Source organism: Rhinolophus sinicus, linkage group LG10 (assembly GCF_036562045.2).
Source record: "Rhinolophus sinicus isolate RSC01 linkage group LG10, ASM3656204v1, whole genome shotgun sequence".
Taxonomy (NCBI): domain Eukaryota; kingdom Metazoa; phylum Chordata; class Mammalia; order Chiroptera; family Rhinolophidae; genus Rhinolophus; species Rhinolophus sinicus.
In genome coordinates, this window is record NC_133759.1 from 109,651,576 (window position 1) to 109,671,122 (window position 19,547).

General features: G+C 45.2%; 1 protein-coding gene across 1 annotated transcript in view; it reads left to right on the forward strand.

The window, feature by feature from the left end:
- The first annotated feature begins 10,579 nt into the window (after window positions 1-10,579).
- The window catches only part of GNA12 (G protein subunit alpha 12), a 75,893-nt gene continuing 66,925 nt past the window's right edge, over window positions 10,580-19,547 (forward strand). The window contains exon 1 of the mRNA XM_019757537.2: window positions 10,580-11,012. Coding sequence (XP_019613096.2) covers window positions 10,701-11,012 — 312 coding nt within the window. The 5' untranslated portion in view covers window positions 10,580-10,700. The remainder of the gene's footprint in view (window positions 11,013-19,547) is intronic.

Below are 19,547 nucleotides of genomic sequence, written 5' to 3' on the forward strand. Positions count from 1 at the left end.
ACAAGACCTGCAGGACAGCGTCTCCGGCTCCTGCCAGCGGGGAGGACCCAGGAGAGGCTGGCGGTAAGCCAAGGCGGTGGATGCTCCTAGCCGCTCAGACGAGGGGTCCTGCAGCCTGCTGCCCTCCTAAGAAGCCCCAGAGGTTGGACACCTGGGGACAGACGGGCGCAGGGACATGGTAAGTGAGGCCACGCCGTGCTAACATGGAGGGCACCTGACAGAACGGCAGGGAGGCGGAGGGCACGGAGGTAGGGAAGGATAGCGACCAGGCTGTCACACTCTCCTCGGAGGCCTGGGACCGGGGGATGCCTCGACAGGACAGTGACCCTTCAGGGGACGCCAGCGTCGGGCGCTTCCCTGATGCCACACGGCTGTATCACCCCCAGAACAGAACAGCCTGGGTGGTTAGAAGAGCCCAGGGAGGCTCCAAACTGAGCTTAAAGGAGCAGGTTTAGCAGAAGTGGCCAAGAGGACATCCTCTTGCATTGGCCAGAAGAGGGGCTCAAACACCATTAGGCTGACTTATAGAAAAACACAGCGCCCCTGGAGTGAGAAATGCGTCCCCACGGCCCACTCACGGGACCATTTCCTCCCACGGAAGCCAGGAAGCTTCCAGAACTCAGCTGTGTGGCTGAAGGCAGGCGTGGCAAGACCCGTGGGGCTTAAAGCGTGCACCTGGAGCTAAGACCTCAGCAAAGGAGACAGGGCGATTCCCTGGGAGCTGTGTCGGGAGGCCGACCTTGCTCCTCTGCATCCGTTGAGCGTCCACTTGGGATCTGGAAACCTGGAGGGGGTGTGTTGGGCGGCTGACGCTGGTGAAAGGTCCTGCAGAACCAGCTTTCCTGATCCACCAAGGCCAAGGCTGGTGGACAGGGCTGCTGGATGGATGGAAGTGCCGGCCGCAGGCCTGCTGGGTCTGGGCCCCAGTATTCCCCTTCCCACGCTGCCCATGGGGCCGGGGACCCATGAGGCTGGTCACACCTTCTGGTTCTAGAGGAGGGAACCCAGGTGCTAATGAGAACAAATGGCAGCCCGGAGAACTCATTTGTGGCTCACAGATGAGATCTCCACCCGGCACCTCTCCACCAGCAAATTCAACGTCCCCTTGTTGTGTTTCCTTGTGTGGCATGAGTGACACCTGGTGGTTATAGGAGGGAATTTCAAGTCATGTTGTCCAGGATGCCAGGAACACCCCCAGCCAGACCCCACCCCTCTCTGAGCAAAGGTGGGATCACCCACTGAGCTTAGCAGCGGCTCAGCAGGTGCCTGAGGCCCTCAGGACAGCGGCAGAGAGGTATAGCTATGGGGACCACACCTCCCAGTCAGGTGTTCATTCATTCATCCATTCATTCATTCATTCCCCCAAACATGTATTAAGTGCCCACTGAATGCCAGGCATTAGGGATAGAGAGATGAACAAAATGGCCTCGTGCCTGGCTTCACAGAGTTTATACCTTAATGGAAGAGGCAGATAACAAGCATGTAAGTCATGAGATAATTTCATACTATGTTAAGTGCTGAGAGGATTCTCAAAGTTCAGGAATAGAGTCCACAATCTTTCTTGGGGCTTTCATTGAACTTCATCTCCTAACACTCACCTTTACATAGGCCCTGAACCCAACCTCATGGAGCACCCTGCAAGTCCCGATCTGTAGGTGCCATCCAGGCCTCAGGGCCTTTGTACATGCTGTTCCCTCTAACTGCAATGCCCTTCCCACCTCATCCCCATGGCAACTCCTACTTGCCCTTTATAACTAAACTCAAGGCTTCCATGAAGCCTTCCCTGATACAGGCAGAATCAGCCCTCCCCCTCTCTGTATTATTTATGTACCTTGTATGTACTCCTACAAAAGGTCGGACAATGAGTGACTGTGAACAAGCTGGGCCGACCTCACCTCGTGTACAACCCTGATTCTGCCACTCCCTAATTTTGTGACCTTGGGCACAGTTCTTAACCTTTCTCAGCCTCGGTCTCCTTGCCATTGAGAAATGGGACTTATAATAACACGCACCTCTTAGTTGTAAAACTTGAAAGCCTTAATGTCAGTAAAGTGCTTAGCACATGGAAAACGCTGGGTAAATATTAGCTTCAGCTGTTGGCGTTGTTAGTGTGGCCAGAGGCCAGTCAGTGCTGTTTGTTGTCTGGCCTCCCACGAGGCTCGGAGTGTCTCACTGTGTCTTGTCTTCCTGAGCGGGCCTTTTTCTATTGTCCCAGAATTGTGCTCTGGAACTCCATGCTGGAGGCAGAGGGCTATCAGGGTCCCCAGCCAGCAGCAGAAGGGGTAAGATGTGGCCAAAATGCTACCCCACCACCTCCCCAATCTTCCACCCCCAGCCATACAAGTAGGAGAAATCAGGAGTCGAGGGCCAGGGTGGGGCGAAGGGCCATGGAGATTTTAGTAAGAGTATGAGGCACTGGGTTGGGGTTTTTCCCTCACACTTCTCCTCTGCCCCCCCCCCCCCAAGGCCCAGCAGAGAGGAAGAGGAAGGAGAAAGCTGGTGCTCCCTCCCTCCCTCGGGGGCTCTCAGGCTAAGGCGGGGCTGCTCTGCAGGAGGGAACAAAATGGGTGGGAAATTGGATTTGAGATGGAAGTTTTAGATTCAGCCAAACTGGCCTTTTTATTACCCAGAATCCCGGGAAATGACAGAATCTGCCTAAGCCCTAGCAAAGGAACAGGAAGTGGAGCTTGGACCGAGCAAGGCTGAAGGCAGTGAATCAGTAGTGGGAAAACCCTAACCATTTCCTGTGCATTCCCAGAGAGGCCAGAGGTTCTTAAACAGCCACGATTGTCTCCCCAGGGCCTGGAGCAAGGGGTTTCCTGCCCCAGCCACACTATCCACTCTTCTCGAGGCTCTTGGCCTCAGAAGGCCCCAGTGCCATGCTCTCAGCAGACTCTCAGCCCCTGGCTCAGAAACGACACACACTTGTTTCCATGCTCTGCTGTTGTCCTCTGAAATTTGTAACAGCTTTTGTAACAAGGGAACCACGCAACTTTTGTAACAAGGGAACCACGTTTTTATTTTGCCCTTGGCCCCACAAATTATGTAGCCCATCCCTCGCTTCCCAAGGTCACGGCCAGCAAATGGAACCCACTCCTCGGGCTCCAGGCTCCTGTGGATACTGCTCCCCACAGGCAACCTGGGGGGCTCTGACCTGGGGCAGGCTCCCCCACCCTCCTCCTTCCCCAGAAGGCAGGCTCTGAGCCCACCCTCGTTATGCCCATGTGCTCTGAGAGCCTTGGCCTACGCAGGCCACCTGACAGGGGCCCCAGCTGAGCAGGAAAAGGCCCCCCATTGCTGCTGCTCTGCCTATTTCAGGGGAAAGGGATGAGGTGGGTGTTGCCACAGGGCACAGAAACCTGCAGGAAGTTAAGATTTTCGAACAGCTGTGGTGGGATGAGAAGGCCAACGACAAACAGGGAGACACATCCACAAAAGGAATAAAGTAAATGCAAGCGCTTAGCTCTCCCTGGGTCCCAGGCACTGTGCTAGGTTCCTTACCGAGGTTCTAGACTTGATGATTTCATCTCGATTTTACAGACTAGGAAGGTGAGGCACAGAGAGGTAAGCGACTTGTCCAAGAGTCAGCATAGCTAGTAAGTGGCAGAGCCCGGGTGTAGCCAGGATCTACTTTGCAGCCTGAGTTTTTCCATATATCATCTCTCACCTTTGCAGTAACTCACAGTGTGGTTAATTCTAACCAAATGTTTTGGATGTCTTCATGGTGTCTGGCGGGATTATACATCTTGGTCCCTTTGTTGGTAGGAGCACTTGTTTTGTGTTACTTTGGGAATTCTCCAGAGAAATAGAACCAACAGAAAATCATATGTATATGTGTGTGTGTGTGTGTGTGTGTGTGTGTGTGTATATATATATATATATATATATCACATTATATAAACAATTATGTAATAATTATATATCAAGAGACTTAATGCCATATTTACATATGTCAGTAAATATTTATTTTAAGAAATTGGCTCATATGATTGTGGGGCTGGCAAGTCAGAAATCTGCAGGGCAGGTAGCAGGCTGGAAAGTCAGGCATGAGCTGATGCTGTCGGCTTGAGGCAGAATTACTTCCTCTCTGGGAAACCTCAGTGTTTGCTGGGACGGTCCTTCAACTGATTGGGTGCGGCCCACCCACACAATTGAGGGTAATCTCCTTGACTTAAAGTCAACTGATTGTAGAGATTAACCACATCTATAAAACACCTCCAGTCATAACAACCGTAGATTTATGTTTGATGAAGTCACTGGGTACTAGAGCCCAGCCAAACAGACATACAAAACCAACCATCACACCAATAAGCTGTGTGCAGAACTGGCGTGTCACGTCCAGGGTGTGGATCTAATTGTCAGTGCACAACCCTCCAGAGATCTTTCTTCCCCCTGCTCAGTGACCAGCAGTGTTCAAGATGGTGGCTGCAGCGTCAGCCTGGATCCTGGATTGAGGTGACATGAAAGAGATCAGCCAAACAATCTTCAAGTGGGAGCCAGAAATACATCTTGGGTTTAGGAGCATTTTGTGAAGTGAAACTAAGTTTAAAGAAATTGGGTCCCTCTGCTTCACTGTGCGTTGTCCTTCCCTGACGACCTGGCTCGCTGCTTCTTGAGCCTCCCAGAGACATCCCAGATCCTCTCCACTCCTCACAGGCAAGGTTATGAAAGACTCCGTGTGTTGTTACCAAGGATGAAATGATAACACACACCAATCTGTAATGTTTAACCTTGATCCGTGCCTGATAAAGGAAGTCTCCCGCTGTCCAGCCTGCTGACGTGGTTCTCAAGATTGCTGACGGTTAGTCCCCATAATGATCTCCTTCTGAGGCGTGGGGGACAAATAAGTAGAACCTAGGTTCAACTAGGGAAGTGCCTCTGCACATGATGCCTGGGTCTCACGATTGACTCTTCCTTAAAAATGTGCTGACTTTGGATGAGATAGTTAACCGGCAAGACAACTGTCTCCTCCAAACCATGGCTGGCAGCACCCTGGAGAATCCCCTTGTCCACTTCCAAGAGAAGTGACAAAGCTCATCCTACAGAGAAAGCCCTCTGCAGTGCTCTCAAGGCCCCTGGGGACTAGCGTGCCATCCACTCATCTATCCATCCATCCATCATCCATCCATCATCCGTCCATCCATCATCCATCCATCCATCATCCATCCATCGTCCGTCCATCCATCCACTCTTCTTTCCTTCCTTCCTTCCTCCCGTTCTCCCTCCCTCCCTCCCTCCTTCCTTCTTTCCTTCCTTTCTTCCTTCCACCCATCTACCAAACAAATGATTGAGTTCCTACTGTGTGCAGGCACAGGGGCTCCAGCCTTACTTAAATAGACACAGACCCTGCCTCATAGACATAGTTGGGAAGACAGGCGATCATCATGTAATTACACAAATAATTTTAAGTGTGATACATGCTAAGAATGAAAAGGATGGGGCACTGGGAGAGAAGATTATGGGAACTGGGCCTAGCTTGGTGGGGTATGGTGGGGAAGCTTGGGATAAGAAAAGACTTCCTGAGAAAGTATCATTTGAACTTAGCTCTAGTGGGTGAAAGCCTGGGAGATAAGTGAGGGCGGGCCATTTTCTGGGCTGGGGGACTAGCTGGAGCCACGGCGTTGAGGCAGGAGCAGCCTTTGCCCTGACAGTGACTGAGTTACAGACTCTTCAGATGGGTGGGCCTGTGGGGAGGCAGCAGGAGGAGGGTGGTGACCCTGTTCTTAGTCATGCAAAGGGGCTGCGCAGGGGGAGACCCAGGATGCTGTACAGACAGCACAGGCTGCCAAGTGAGGTCCAGACACTGGGATTCAAATTCTGGTTTTGCCACTTCTTCAGTGTATGATTTGGGGCGAGAGACTACATTGCCGAATATCAGCTTCAATGTACTATGAAGACAGTAATAGTGATAATGATTAACATTTATTGAGTGAGGCCTTACTCTGTGCCATTCTGCTTAGGATTTTACATGTTATCTCATTTAATCTTCAGTGATTTCAACCTTGTTTGCTATTGTAGTGCTACCATTACTGTTCCCACTTTACAGATGAGGAAGAGGGAGGCACAGCAAAATGAAGTAATTTGCCCAAGATCACACAACCAGCGGAGAAAGAGCCAGGATTCGAATGCAGACGGATGGGCCCCAGAGCCCCTGCTTTTAACTGTCAGAGAACACATGACCACATGGAGGTCGTATTGTAAGGATAAATTAGGTTATGGGACAGTAACAAACAAGCCCAGAATCTTCTTACTAGGCTGCAGTAACAAACAAGTTTAACAAGCTGGGCTGTTTACATAGAAGGCATATTTTTAATTTCTATAACTTTAGACTTTTCAGAAGATATATTTATGTTAATGATATCAAATTTAATTGCAACATGGTCAGAGAATGTATTCTGTATGATACCAATCGTTTAAAATGTGTTGAAACTTGCGTTATGGTCAAGTATGTGGTCGATTTTTGAAAATGTTCCTTGTAGATGAACAGAGTGTGTATTGTCTAATTATTGGGTTCACTATCAACATATATTTATTACGTCACACTTGTTAATTGTTGCTCTAGAATAAGTATATTTAACCCACACGCCCACCCCAGCAATGATCGTAGATTCTTTAGTTTCTCCTTGAGGTTTTGTCGATTTTTTTGGCTGTAAATATTGGAGGCTATATTATTAGCTGCATGCAAGTATGGAATTGTTAGATCCTACTAGTGAATTAAAGTTTCTGTTGTACAAAAGGGCTCGCTTTACCATTAGTCATGCTTTCAGACTTAAAATCTCTTTTGTCTCCTATTCATATAGATATGCCAGACTTCTTTTGGTTGCTATCGGCTGGTAAATCTTTCTCCATTCTTTAACTTTGATCTTTTCTGGGTCCTTTATAAGCATGTAGCTGGACCTTATTTTTACTTTATCCAATCTGACAGTCTTTCTTTTTTAATTATTTTAGTCTATTTACATTTAATTTGATGAATCACATATTTGAATTTATTTCCACCTTCTCATTTTGCTCTTTGCCCTGTTTTTATTCTTGTTTTTTCTTCATTTTTTGCATTCTTTTGTACTGATTGATTTTTGTTTCCTCATTCCATTTCCCCCTCTGCTAGTGTGGAATTCATGCACTCTGTTTCTCTTCTTTCTGTGTTTACTCACACATTTTAATTTGAATATTTAAGTCTACAAAGTTTAACATTAATCAAAATATTGTCTCAAACAATTGAAAGATATTAGAACACTTTAATTATGATTGCCTCCTTCCTACATCTATACTGTTAGTGTCCAATATTTTAGTTCTATTTTTTCCTTAACTCCACAAGTTAAAATTATTATTGTTGTTTAATGCAGTCAATGATAAAAGTTACCTATATGTTCACAAAGTGTCCACCAATCCTCTTTGTATCGCAGACCTTACTTTTGAGACTATTTTTCCTTCTTCCTGAAGCACATTGTGTTAGATTGCTAAGGCTGACATAACAAAGTACCACAGTCTGGGTGACTTAGGAGCAGAAATTTATCTTCTCACAATTCTGGAAGCTAGAAGTCCAAGATCAAGGTGTCGGCAGCGTTAGTTTCTTCGGCAGCCTGTCTCCTAAGCTTGGAAGTGACTGTCCTCTCCCTGTGTCTTCATGTGGTGTACCTTCTGCCCACGTGTGTGTCTAAATTTCCTTTTCTTATAAGGACACCAGTCATATTGGATCAAGGCCCTCCTTATGACTTCACTGTAACTTAATTACCTCTTTAAAGCCCTGTCTCCAAATATAGTGACATTCTGAGGTGTTGAGGTTAGGGTTTCAACATAGGGATTTCGGGAAGGAGACACAATTCAGCCCATAACACACAATGTATAAAATAATCTTCTGTTTGAAATGTCCTCATTTTCTTGAAAGATATTTTTACAGGGTTTACAATTCTTGATTAATAGTTATTTTCTCTTAATGCGCATAAGATACCATTTCCCATGTGGTTCCCACTTTTGTTGTTGAGATGTCAGCTCTGAGTTCGTGTGTTTCCTCTGAAGATTACATGAGTCAATAGAGGCAAGGCGCTTAGCGTGGGCCTGGCATCTAGTGACTATTATATAAATAGTAGCTATTACTATTTTCTCTCTGGCTGCTTTTGAGATCTTCTCTTTATCTTTGATGCCCTTCAATTTCACTTTGGTAATTTTTGTCTGTATTGCTTTATATTTATCAAGCTAAGCATTTTGTGCCATGTGTCAATTTAAAATTCTCAGCCATTATCACTTCAAATATTGCCTCTTCCTCATTCTCTGGAATCCCTTCTAGAACTCTGGTTAAATATGTTAGATATTCTTCCTCTGTCTTTCCTGTTACTTATCCTCCGTATTTTTGTCTGTGTTGGATTCAGGACAATTTTTTTTCAGATATTCCAGTTTATTCTTTTCATCTGTGTCTTAATCTGCAATTTAACATATCTATTCATTTCTGTTTCAATTATTATATTTTTCATTATAGATGTATTATTTGGTTCTTTTTACTTCTGCTTAAAGTATTTTGTGAAACACCTTTGCTTAATTTCTTTTAATTGCACAAAGGGCTGATCCACTGCAAATTCCACATCCCCCTCTTTATTTGTTCCAAATTCCTATTTTCTGAGGCCTCTTGCCTTTCTCTTCACTTTGATCATAAAGCTAGTGTTTGGCCTTTTTGGAAGGCCATTTTTCACAAAGAAACAAGGCTTTCTTTTTCATCATTTTGAAGGATGACAAAGGACTAGGTGATGTGTTGACTCATAAGGGACACAAATTCATGCCTGAGTAATTGACGGATGCCACATGCCATGGTCTCAGAAGGTCCTCAGGGAGTTTAGATCTCTGAGTTAAAACACTGAGTAACACAGTTCTCTGGCAGAAACTAGGGATCCAAGAGTCTGCACTCTGCCCAGCTACTTGAGCGGTCTGGTTCCCTAACTAATGTGTAAGTTTCTTGATGCAAAGGCTGTACCTTTTTTGTCTTCAGATTCTTCTCCAGAAGTCTTCAGTGCCTGGTGTTTTCATGATGATGCAAAAATTACTTGTAGAACTGAGTGAAATACATGCACTAATTTTTTCTAGTGCATATACCCCTCAGCAGTTGGGGCAAAGGGATAGTGTGAGAGAGAGCAGGCTCTAGTCAGCCCTTGTGTGGGGCCTCGGGGTCAGTTGTTTGTAGGATACTCTTTACACAGCTGTACATGGTGACGAGGTTTGGGACAGGATGATCTTTAAGACCTGTTATAATTCCACAAGGTGGTCACTGACTAGACTGAGGTGGTTCTAATGCCGTGGTGGCCTGTGTAAGAAAACAAGACTCTAAGCCTGTAAATGCCTCCAGGTGACAAAATCAAAATGCTAAGGACAACCAGTCACAAACAGCCGACTAGTTTTTAAGCTGTAGCCAATCAAATAATGTCCTTTCTTTGCTTCCGCACTTTCGCTATGTCAGTCTTTCCCCTGGCTCTTGTCCGGGGGGAGCGCCCTGTTCAGTTTGGCCATGCCCAACTGGAATGGATTTTTCCTCAAGCTCTTAAAATTCTTAATATGCCTCCGTTTCTCTTTTAACAGACCATAGTTCCCATATCTGGCCAATCACCTGTAGATTAAGAGATACCTGAGTTTCTTGCAGCAGCTTCTGACTCAACACTAAGACTCTGTAATGAGATCAGTCAACACTTAGCAGGAACTTAGACACCATGTTAAGGGTTTTACCAGTTCATGTTTTCAGTTTATAGCTTCACAGCCGTATGAGGTAGTAGCTATTACGGCCCCCATTTTACAGAAGAGGAAAATGAAGCTAAAAACCGGTGTGGGGACAGAGGGGGAGCTGCCTGAAAGGTTATTCAACTAGTCAACTATTAAGGGGTCGAGTGCAGATTCCAGCTCTCAGACTCAGCAACCCCAAGCCACACTCTCAATCACGGTGCTACAAAAAGCTTTTTCGGGGGGCTTCTGGTGATTCTGCTGATTAGCCAGCTTTGTGAAAAGTCTTCTAGAGGCCTATGCCGCTCTCAAAGGGGGCATTTGTCCGGAATGTATGGCCCATCCCCCCCATCCCCCGGCGTTTCTGGAAGAATAATAGTTTAAGAACAGCTTTCTCTGTAAACATAAGACGAGCAGTTGGACCTCTTATCGGCATACCCTAGCTTTGGGGCAACGCCGAGAGCATTCTGCAGACCTCCTGGTCTCACAGGTTGAGCTAACCTGAAAACCCAGGAGAACTCTTTCTGTACACCTGGCACTTCTGGTCCCGCCCCGTTTAGCGAAACTCCCCAATCCCAAGCCCATTTTCCGTGATTGACGTGGCCTCAGAGCAATTATAATTGGTCATAGCGGGCGGCCGCTCCGCCTTTCCGATGACCCCACCTCCCTTTCATTCTGAAAGAAAGGACCTCGGCGTGGGTGTCCAATGGGGAGCGCCCCCACCCCAAAGATCCCGCCTCTTTCGGCGCCGACCCCGCCCCGAGGGCCGGAGAGATGCCCGCCTCTCGGCGTGGCATGGCCCAATCGGAAGGCGCGTTCGTCCGTATGGGCGGCAGTCTGCCCAATCCTCGGGCCCCGAGCAGCGCCGCCCCGCCCCTCCGCCGGGGCCAAGCGGCGGGCGAGAGCGGGCCTCGGGGCGGCGGCGGCGGACGCGGCCTGAGGGAGCGGCCGGCTGCGGCGCGGGGCTCGCCTCGCCCGCGGCGGGATCCATGGCCTGAGCGGCCATGTCCGGCGTCGTGCGGACCCTCAGCCGCTGCCTGCTGCCGGCCGAGGCCGGCGGGGCCCGCGAGCGCAGAGCGGGCGGCGGCGGGGCCCGCGACGCGGAGCGTGAGGCGCGACGGCGCAGCCGGGACATCGACGCCGGGCTGGCTCGCGAGCGGCGCGCCGTGCGGCGCCTCGTCAAGATCCTCCTGTTGGGCGCGGGCGAGAGCGGCAAGTCCACCTTCCTCAAGCAGATGCGCATCATCCACGGTCGCGAGTTCGACCAGAAGGCGCTGCTCGAGTTCCGCGACACCATCTTCGACAACATCCTCAAGGTGCGTGTGTCCCCGCGTCCCCGCCCGCACACCTGCGCCCAGGTGCGCGCACGTGCGGCCCGGCCGACCCCCGCGCCGGGCCGGGACGACGGCCCCCGCCTTTGTCTGCCCCCGGGCGGGGTGCAGCTCCGGCCGCCCAGGTGCCCCCAGCTCTGGGGAGCTGGCCAAGGTTGCGCGCCCCGTCTCCCCGTCGGCTTGATGTCGTCGCTTCTGCCCTTGTAGGGGACTTGGGGGCCGTGCACGTGGACGAGCTGGCCCGCTTCAGGGGGTTTGGAGGGACGGGAGGGGTGTCGGTAGTGGGGGCCCCTCCTGGACCCCCCGACGGTCGCGCCCCTGCACGGTGGCATCTGCGCGTGCGTCCCCGTCCGGCCTGCCTGGCCCTCCCGGTCAGTGCGGACGAGCGGTGTAAACTCCGAGGACACTGGCCCCAAGCCTCCCCCTGTTAACTGCTCATCGGGAGAATTTCTAACGTGTACAGAGCGGACGAGGACGGCGAGCTGCGCGCACCCGCGCCACCCCCCGACCTCAACAGTGATCGATTCAGTGCCGGTCTTGTGTCACCTGTGCCCCCGCCCCTGTGGTTTTGAAGCAAATCGCGGACGGTGTGTAATTACATTAGGAAATATTTGCCCAAAGATAAGGCCTCCTTCAAAAGACACAACCACAGTACCGATATCAAACCTAACAGTATAATTCCTAATATCAGATATCCAGCCAGTGTTCCGATTTCCTTTATTGCGCATGATTGTGTTGTTTGTATCAAGGTGCACATTAAATCTTTGCATTGTAATTGTTAATATACCTCTTAAGTGGTGTATAATCTCCGGGTTCTCCTTCTGTCTCTTGCTCGGTTTTTATTCTTTGCAGTTTATTTGTGAAAGAAACCTGTAAAGTTGACAGAAAGTCTGGGTTCTAATTTCTCTACTGTGAGCCTGTGGTGAAGGTCCCTGAAAAAAGGGAATCTGGAGAAAATGAACGATGGGAAAGTGGTGTTTCTGCTGCGCCTACACACGGTCATTTCCTTTTTTCTGTGTTTGTTTCTCATCACCCTGTCCTTGCCCCTCACCTAACTTTCCCAGGCCCATTTTGGGGAAACCAAATTGCAGGTATGAGGAACTTGTCTCAAAGCGGGTAAGAGCAAAGCTTGTCCCACCAGAAAGCTGCCTGCAGACTAGATTTTGTAGTGCCGGAGGGACTTTAAATTTAGCAAAGGCTGTAGAACCCATCTGGCACATTTTTCTTTCACTTCACCCACGAGGAAGCTTCCGGCCTTGGCGATGAAGAGGCGCCTCCCTGGGACCTGGATGCTGGGACTCGGGGCCCCAGACTTGCCGCCTTCCTTTTCCAGGACAGCGTCGGGAGCCTCGTACCGGTATTCCCACGTTATGTATCTGTTGTTCAAATATTTCGTTATGATAGAAATAGCTCTTTTAAGGATCATGGCAGGAAGAGAATAATGTGAACAATAAAACCCCCTTTTCCTTTTCACCTCTTCCAAAAGTCTGTCTGAGTCAGAGCTCCGGTCCAGTACTTCATCTTTAAAGGCTGGGTGCCCAGGGTGATGCAGGGGAAAGACAGTGTTTAAAATTCCCCTCATCATCTGGGGCAAAGTGCATTTGGTTATTTTGCTCTGTCGCTGAGCCGGGTTTTATTTTTGCTGCCTTTCTGGACCTCCAAACCAGGCATGTATAAGCGCATAAAGATTTGGCTGATTGTCTCCTAGTTTCTTAAAATTCAGGAGCCAGAAAAAAATATTTAGAAACATAGAATCTTAAATCTAAATCAGTGTATAAGTGTGTTTTAGAAAACTCAGTCTTAACCTTTTCCCGATGCCTACAAACATTACCTTTTACTGATTTCTTTATCAACAGAAACCGTTTGTTAACCAGTATCCTATTTTCCCTCCCGCCTTTTTTATTAAATTGTCGTTCCATATTAAGCTCACTTTATTTGTTGTGACCATGTCAATAACCAGTTAGATTTAGCTTTCAATCTAAAACCAAAAATTACCCTCCCCCATCTTTGTTTGGACAGATCACTTTGGGAAGAGACTTTTTAAATAAATTGCTTTGTGGTGGTTTTAATAGTGGGCATTTGAATGATACTGTTCAGAATAACATTTGTGTTTAAACAAGGATTTAGTGTTGAGATAATTATACAGTCCTGTGTACTTGTAAGAAGTAATACAGCGATCCCATGTCCCTTCTTACCCAGTTACCCTCCATGGTAGTATCTTGCAAAACTGTTGTACAATGTTATAGCCAGTATATTGACATTGCAAAAGATGCAGAACATTCCCATCACCATAAGGATGGCTCCCTCCTCCTTCCTTTTATAGCCACTCCCTCCCCTCTCCTCCTCTCTCACCCTGGCAGTAACACATCTATTCTCCAGTTCTGTAATTTTATCATTTCAGGAGTGTAAGTGGATTCATGCAGAATGTGACCTTTTGGAATTGGCTTTTATCACTCAGCATAATTCGTGGGTGATTCACCTAAGTTGTTGCATGTATCGATAATCAACAGTTCATGTCTTTTGATTGTTGAGTAGTATCGTGGTGTGGATTTACCACAGTGCACCATTTCACCATTTACAAGTTGGAGGATATCTGGGGTTTTTTTTCCAGTTTCTGCCTATTATGAATAAATCTTCTATGAACATTTTTATATGTACATAAATATTCATGTATCTGGGGTAAAATTGCTCAGTGTACGGTAGTTGCGTGTTTAGTTTTATAAGAAACTGCCAAACTGTTTCCAAAGTGATTACACCATTTTCCATTCTCACCAGCAGTGTAGGAGTGATCCAGTTTCCCCACATTCTTGCCAGCATTTGGTGTCGTCACTGAGTTTTCTTTCAGCCATTCTGATAGGTGTGTAAGTGCTATCTCATTGCCATTTTAATTTACATTTCCCTCATGGCTAATGGTGTTGAACATCTTTTCATGTGCATATTTGCCATCTGTACATCCTCTTTGGTGAAATGGCTCTTCATGTTTTTTACCTGTTCTCTGATTAGGTTGCTCGTTTTTTTGTTGTTGAATTTTAAGAATTCTTTATATAGCATAGATACTAGTCCTTTGTCAAATATATGGTTTGCAAATATTTTCTTCCACTATGTAGTTCTGTAGTTTTTCTTTTCATCTGTCTGTCTTTCACAGGGCAAAATTTTTAATTTTGATTTACAGTTTATCAATTTTTTTCTTTTATGGCTTATGCTTTTGATGACAAGTCTAAGAACTCTTTGGCTAGCTCTAGGTCCCAAAGATTTTTCTCCTATTTTTTTCCTAAAAGTTTTACCGTTTAAATTTAAGTCCCTGATCCATTTCAAGTTAATTTTTTTATAAGGTCAAGGATTTTTTTGTGTTTTTGTTTTTTTTGCCTGTGGATATCCAATTGTCCCAGCAACATCTGTTGAAGACTTTCTTCCATTGAATTGCTTTTGCACCTTTGTCAAAAATCAGTGTGAGTCTATTTCTGGGTTCTCTATTCCATTCCACCAATCTGTATGTCTCTCCTGCCAGTATTACACTGTTTGTTGATTGATTACTGTAGCCACATAGTAGGCCTTAATATCAGATAATGATTTCTCCCATTTTTTTGTTTTTCAAGATTGCTTATCTGTTCTAGGGCCTTTGCCTTTCCACTAAATTTTAGAATATGTTTGTCTATGTCTAAAAAAACTTTGCTTGCATTTTGATAGCAATTGTATTAAACCTGTAGATCAGTTTGGGGAGAATTGACATGTCTCCTGTGGTGTCTCCCAATCCATGAAGGTGGTATGCCTTTGTTTATTTAGGTCATCTTTGATTTTTTTGTTCATCATTATCAGCATATAGATCCTGTATGTGCTTTGTGATATTCATATTAAAGTATTTTGTTTGCTTTGGAGCAATTTTAAATGATACTGTGCTTTTATTTTCAGCTTCCAAATGCTCATTATTAATATACAACAATGTGATTGATATTTGTGTCTCAATCTTTTATCCTGTGACCTTGCTAAGTATACTTATTGATTCTCAGGCTTTCCTGTACGTTCTTTGGAATGTCTTTGGAATGTTCTATATACATCGTCATGTTATCTGCAAATAGGGACAGCTTTATTTTTTCTTTCCCAATAAGTATGCCTTTTATTTCTTTTTCTTGCCTCACTGCAGCAGTATTATGTTGAATTAGAGTGGTGAGAGTAGTCATATCTTCTGTTTCTTTCCTGATGTTGGTGATTTGTGTCTTCTTTTTATTTTTGTCAGTTTTCCTTGAGGTTTATTAGAGTTCTTTTTTTTTCCCCCCCTGAAGAACCAGCTTTTTGTTTCACTGATTTTTCTTTATGGTTTTTCTGTTTTCAGTTGCATTTTTTTTCTCTTTATTATTTCCTTCCTTCTACTTCCTTTGGATTTATTTTGCTCTTTTTTCCTAGTTTCCTGAAATAGAGACTTTGATTATTTACTTATTATTTATTATTCTAACGTAAGCGTTTTAAGTGCTCTAAGTTTCCTCCTCAGCACTGCTTTAGCTGTGTCCACATATTCTGATATGTTGTATTTTCATTTTTATTTAGTTTCACATGCATTTTTGTTTCTTTTGAAATGTCTTCTTTGCCCCATGGGTTATTTAGAAGTGTGTTATTTAGAAGTGTGTTATTTAGAAGTGTTGTAGTTTCTAAGAGTTTAGAGGTTTTCCTGTTATCTTTCTGTTATTGATTTCTATGACTCCATTGTTGTCAGAGAGCATACTTTGTATGATTTCGATTCTTTTAAATTTGTTGAGGTTTGTTTTCTGGCCCAGAAATGGTATATCTTGGTATATATTCTGTGGGACTGTGGTGGTAAATGTTCTATGGACACGTGAAAACAGGTGTGTTCTGATATTTGGGGAAATGGATCCTGTTGGTTGGCAGTGGTGTTGTATTCCTCTGTATCCTTCTTGATTTAGTGGTTCTGTTGCGCAGTCAGAGCAGTGAGGTGTTGAAGCCTCCAATTACAGCGGACCCTTGAACAACGGGCAGTTAGGGGTGCTGACCCTCTGCACAGTCAAAAATACGCATAACCTTTGACTCCCCAAAACTTACGCACTAATAGTCTACTGTTGACTGGAAGCCATACCAATAACATAAACTTTGAGTGACACATACTTTGTATGTTACATGCTGTATTCTTATAATAAAGTAAGGTAGAGAAAAGAAAATGTTAAGAAATTCATATAGAAAAGAAAATACATTTACAGTATCCATGGGAAAAAAATCTGCATATAAGTGGACCTGGGCATTTCAAACCCTTACTGTTCAAGAGTCAACTGTATAATTGTGGGTTTGTCTATTTTCCTTTAGCTCAATCAATTTTTGCTTCAAGTAGGTTGAGACTATTGTGTGGTGTGTAAACATTTTGTATTATGTCTTCCTGATGGATTGATCCTTTTGTCATTATGTAATGTCCTTCTTTGGCTCTAGTACTTTTCTTTGCTCTGAGGTCTACTTTATCTGATATTTTAGCATAGCCACTTCTCTTTTTTTTATGCATGCTTTCATGATATATGTTTTTTCCATCCTTTTACTTTATTTATTTATTTATTTATTTTAAGTGTGTTTTTCCAGGACCCATCAGCTCCAAGTCAAGTAGTTTCAGTCTAGTTGTGGAGGGCACAGCTCACTGGCCCATGTGGGGATCGAACTGGCAACTTTGTGGTTAAGAGCACAGGGCTCTAAGGACTGAGCTAACCAGCCGCCCCCATACTTTTACTTTTAACTTACTCATGTTGTGTTTAAGTGAGTTTCTTACAGACAGCATATTGTTACATAATATTTTCTTTATCTACTCTGCTGATCTGTCAATTAATTTGTGTATTTAGATCATTTACAGTTAAGATAAAGTAATTATTAATATGTTAGGGTGTAAGTCTCATTTTGGTATTCTTTTATGTTTTGTTTTTCTGTTTCTTACCTTCCTGTGGGTTATTTAAACATGTTTTAGGATTCCTTCTTTGATTGATGATTGGCTTTTGAGTGTATCAAAGCTCCATATTGTTTTCTTGATGGTTGCTCTGGGTTTACAATATACATACATAACTTATCCCAGTCTACTGGAATCTGTGTTTTACAACTTTAAGTGAAGTTTGGAAACTTTCTTTCAATTAGATCTCTTTATGCTCCCCACGTTTTTAATTTAAATGTCTTATTTCTTATTATAATTTGAGCACCACATCAGTTGGTTTTATTTCAATCATCAAATATGATTTAAAACCTCACAAAAAGGACAGTTTGTTATACTTACCTCTGTTTTTACCTATTTTGAGAATGTTCTTTCCTTCCTGAAGTTCCAAACCTTCTCCTGTTACCTTCTCCTTTCTGGTTGGACAACTTCCCTTAGCCATTCATTAAGGGTGGGTTTGCTTACAACAAATTCTCTCAGCTTCCCTTCATCCAAGAATGTTTTTGTTTCCCCTTCATTCTTGAAGGGCATCTTTGTCAGCTATAGAATTCACAGCTGACACTTCTTTTGTTCTTCCCACCTTCTTCTCTGTGCTTGTTGGTTGTATCCGGTCTAGAGCACTTTTACTTGTAAGGGGCAGGGCTGGGAGGAGTGGAGCTGGAGTCTCCGTCATCCTGGTCCTTTGATTCCAGGTTCAAGGCTCTTCCTTCAGGATCACAGTTGTTCCTGAATTTGAACATATCATTTGTTTAACTTCATTACCTCACACTATCCTCTGCATGGATTATCTGAATCTACTAGTTGCTTTGACTTCCTGCAAATATTCCCATTAAGACTTCCTACTTCTTTTTGTTTTTATAACCTGAAAAATGACAGTCTCTCCCTTCCTGAGTGGCCTGTCCTTAAAGGTCATGTCTTTGGTGTTTCAGAAATTGTGTAACAAAGCTTCTGGCGATGGGGAGCGCCTGGAGATTTGTGTGGAGGCCTCAGACCAGCTTGCCTTCATTGCGCAGTCCTTCCACAGCCTCATCTGTGATTCCAAGAGCTCTGCTTAAGTACTGAATTTCACATCCAGTTAGAAGTAAATAAAATGTTAGCTGTGTCAAGGTCCTTTGCTACGGGGACTAGAAATCAGGATGTCATAATTGCGTGGATGTATCAGTTAACTGCCCCAAAGTGGAGCTTGCTTGTGTACATATGTACTCATGATTTAGAAACCCGGGAAGAATTAGATGATTAAAATTAGTGATCTCTTGTTGACACCAAAACAGAAGAATTCAGTTCAACATACTTTTTGACCATATACCCAAGGCGCTGTGCCAGGTGCTGGTGGGGGAGGGATATTTAATGGTGAATGCTGCCAGTCTCTGCCCTTGAAGAACTCTGCAGAGATGGGTGCACTGGTAACTTTAGTGTGGAGTCTGAGTGAGAAGTGCCACTGTACATTACAGGTGGAGTGGCAGTTCACTGCACAGCAGGGAAGAGTCATTCTGGCTGAGGTATCTGGAAAAGCCTGTCAGGGAAGTGTGGTTTGACCTGGCCTTTGAAGGCTCTAGGATTTCAGCAGGTGGAGAAGACACACAAATGAGACCATCTCAACGCTGTAGGTTTGTGTATCAGTTAAGACAGAGACTTCTAATCGGTAGAGGTATTAAAGAAGAATGAGTATAGGAGCGGGATGGAACATTCTAGCATAAAGGAGGAGTTATGATGTGGTGGCTTGCTAGAGACCTGTGGTCACAATGCTCTAGCTGAAAGCTGTGAATCTCCTCCCTCGAAAATTCATACACGTGCATGTAGTTTCTGGGAGTTCCCTGGGCGTCCTAAATCCCAGAGTGGGCCTACATGCTCTATGGACGGCAATTTAAGAACTTTGTTGTAAAATATGTAAGATTGTGTCAAATTTTTATACATTGAAATCTTTTTTGTTTTCTTAGAATGGTTTGCTGTGTCATGTTTACTTGTTGCTCAGATGAATAGGACTTTGGAGAAGCCTCCACTGCTATTGTGTGTTTGGAGCACACAGAGTCTGTTTCCTGGGTGAGAAGAATCCCTTCGGCCTTGAAGCTGCAGGGGGTCTGCCTGAGAGCAGAAGTGTAAATGTGCTTGGGGTATGGGATGGAGTTAGGTTTTTATTGCCTGCTGGCAATTGCATTTAAGCAAGCAGGCTTACTTTCACGCTTGGACACGTGGGATTGACCCTTCAGTAATGTCCCAAAGCAAAAACAGCGTTTTCCGTCGGATCCAAACTGCAGAGGCCCCTGTGGCCCTTGTTGGGGATTCGGAGCACACGGAGGATTGGGCTTCTCCCGCTTTCAGGGTGACGTGTTGATTATTGTCACCAAATCTGTTTTAGGGGAGCAGTATTTGACCTTTAGTCGTCATGGGAGATTTGGAATACACTGTACTTGATGCTAAATAGTGTTGTGTTGACAGCACGTCCTTCTTTTCTGTTATTACAGAGTTGACAGTGGGCATGGATCCTGTCGTTCTAATGGAAAGGAGATTTGAATTTAGGCTTATCTGGGGATATAATTACAGGGTGATCTGCAAGCCGAGGACGCGGATGTTGTGTAATGGCTCTGGTGCTTAACCTGCCTCACCTGAAGGGC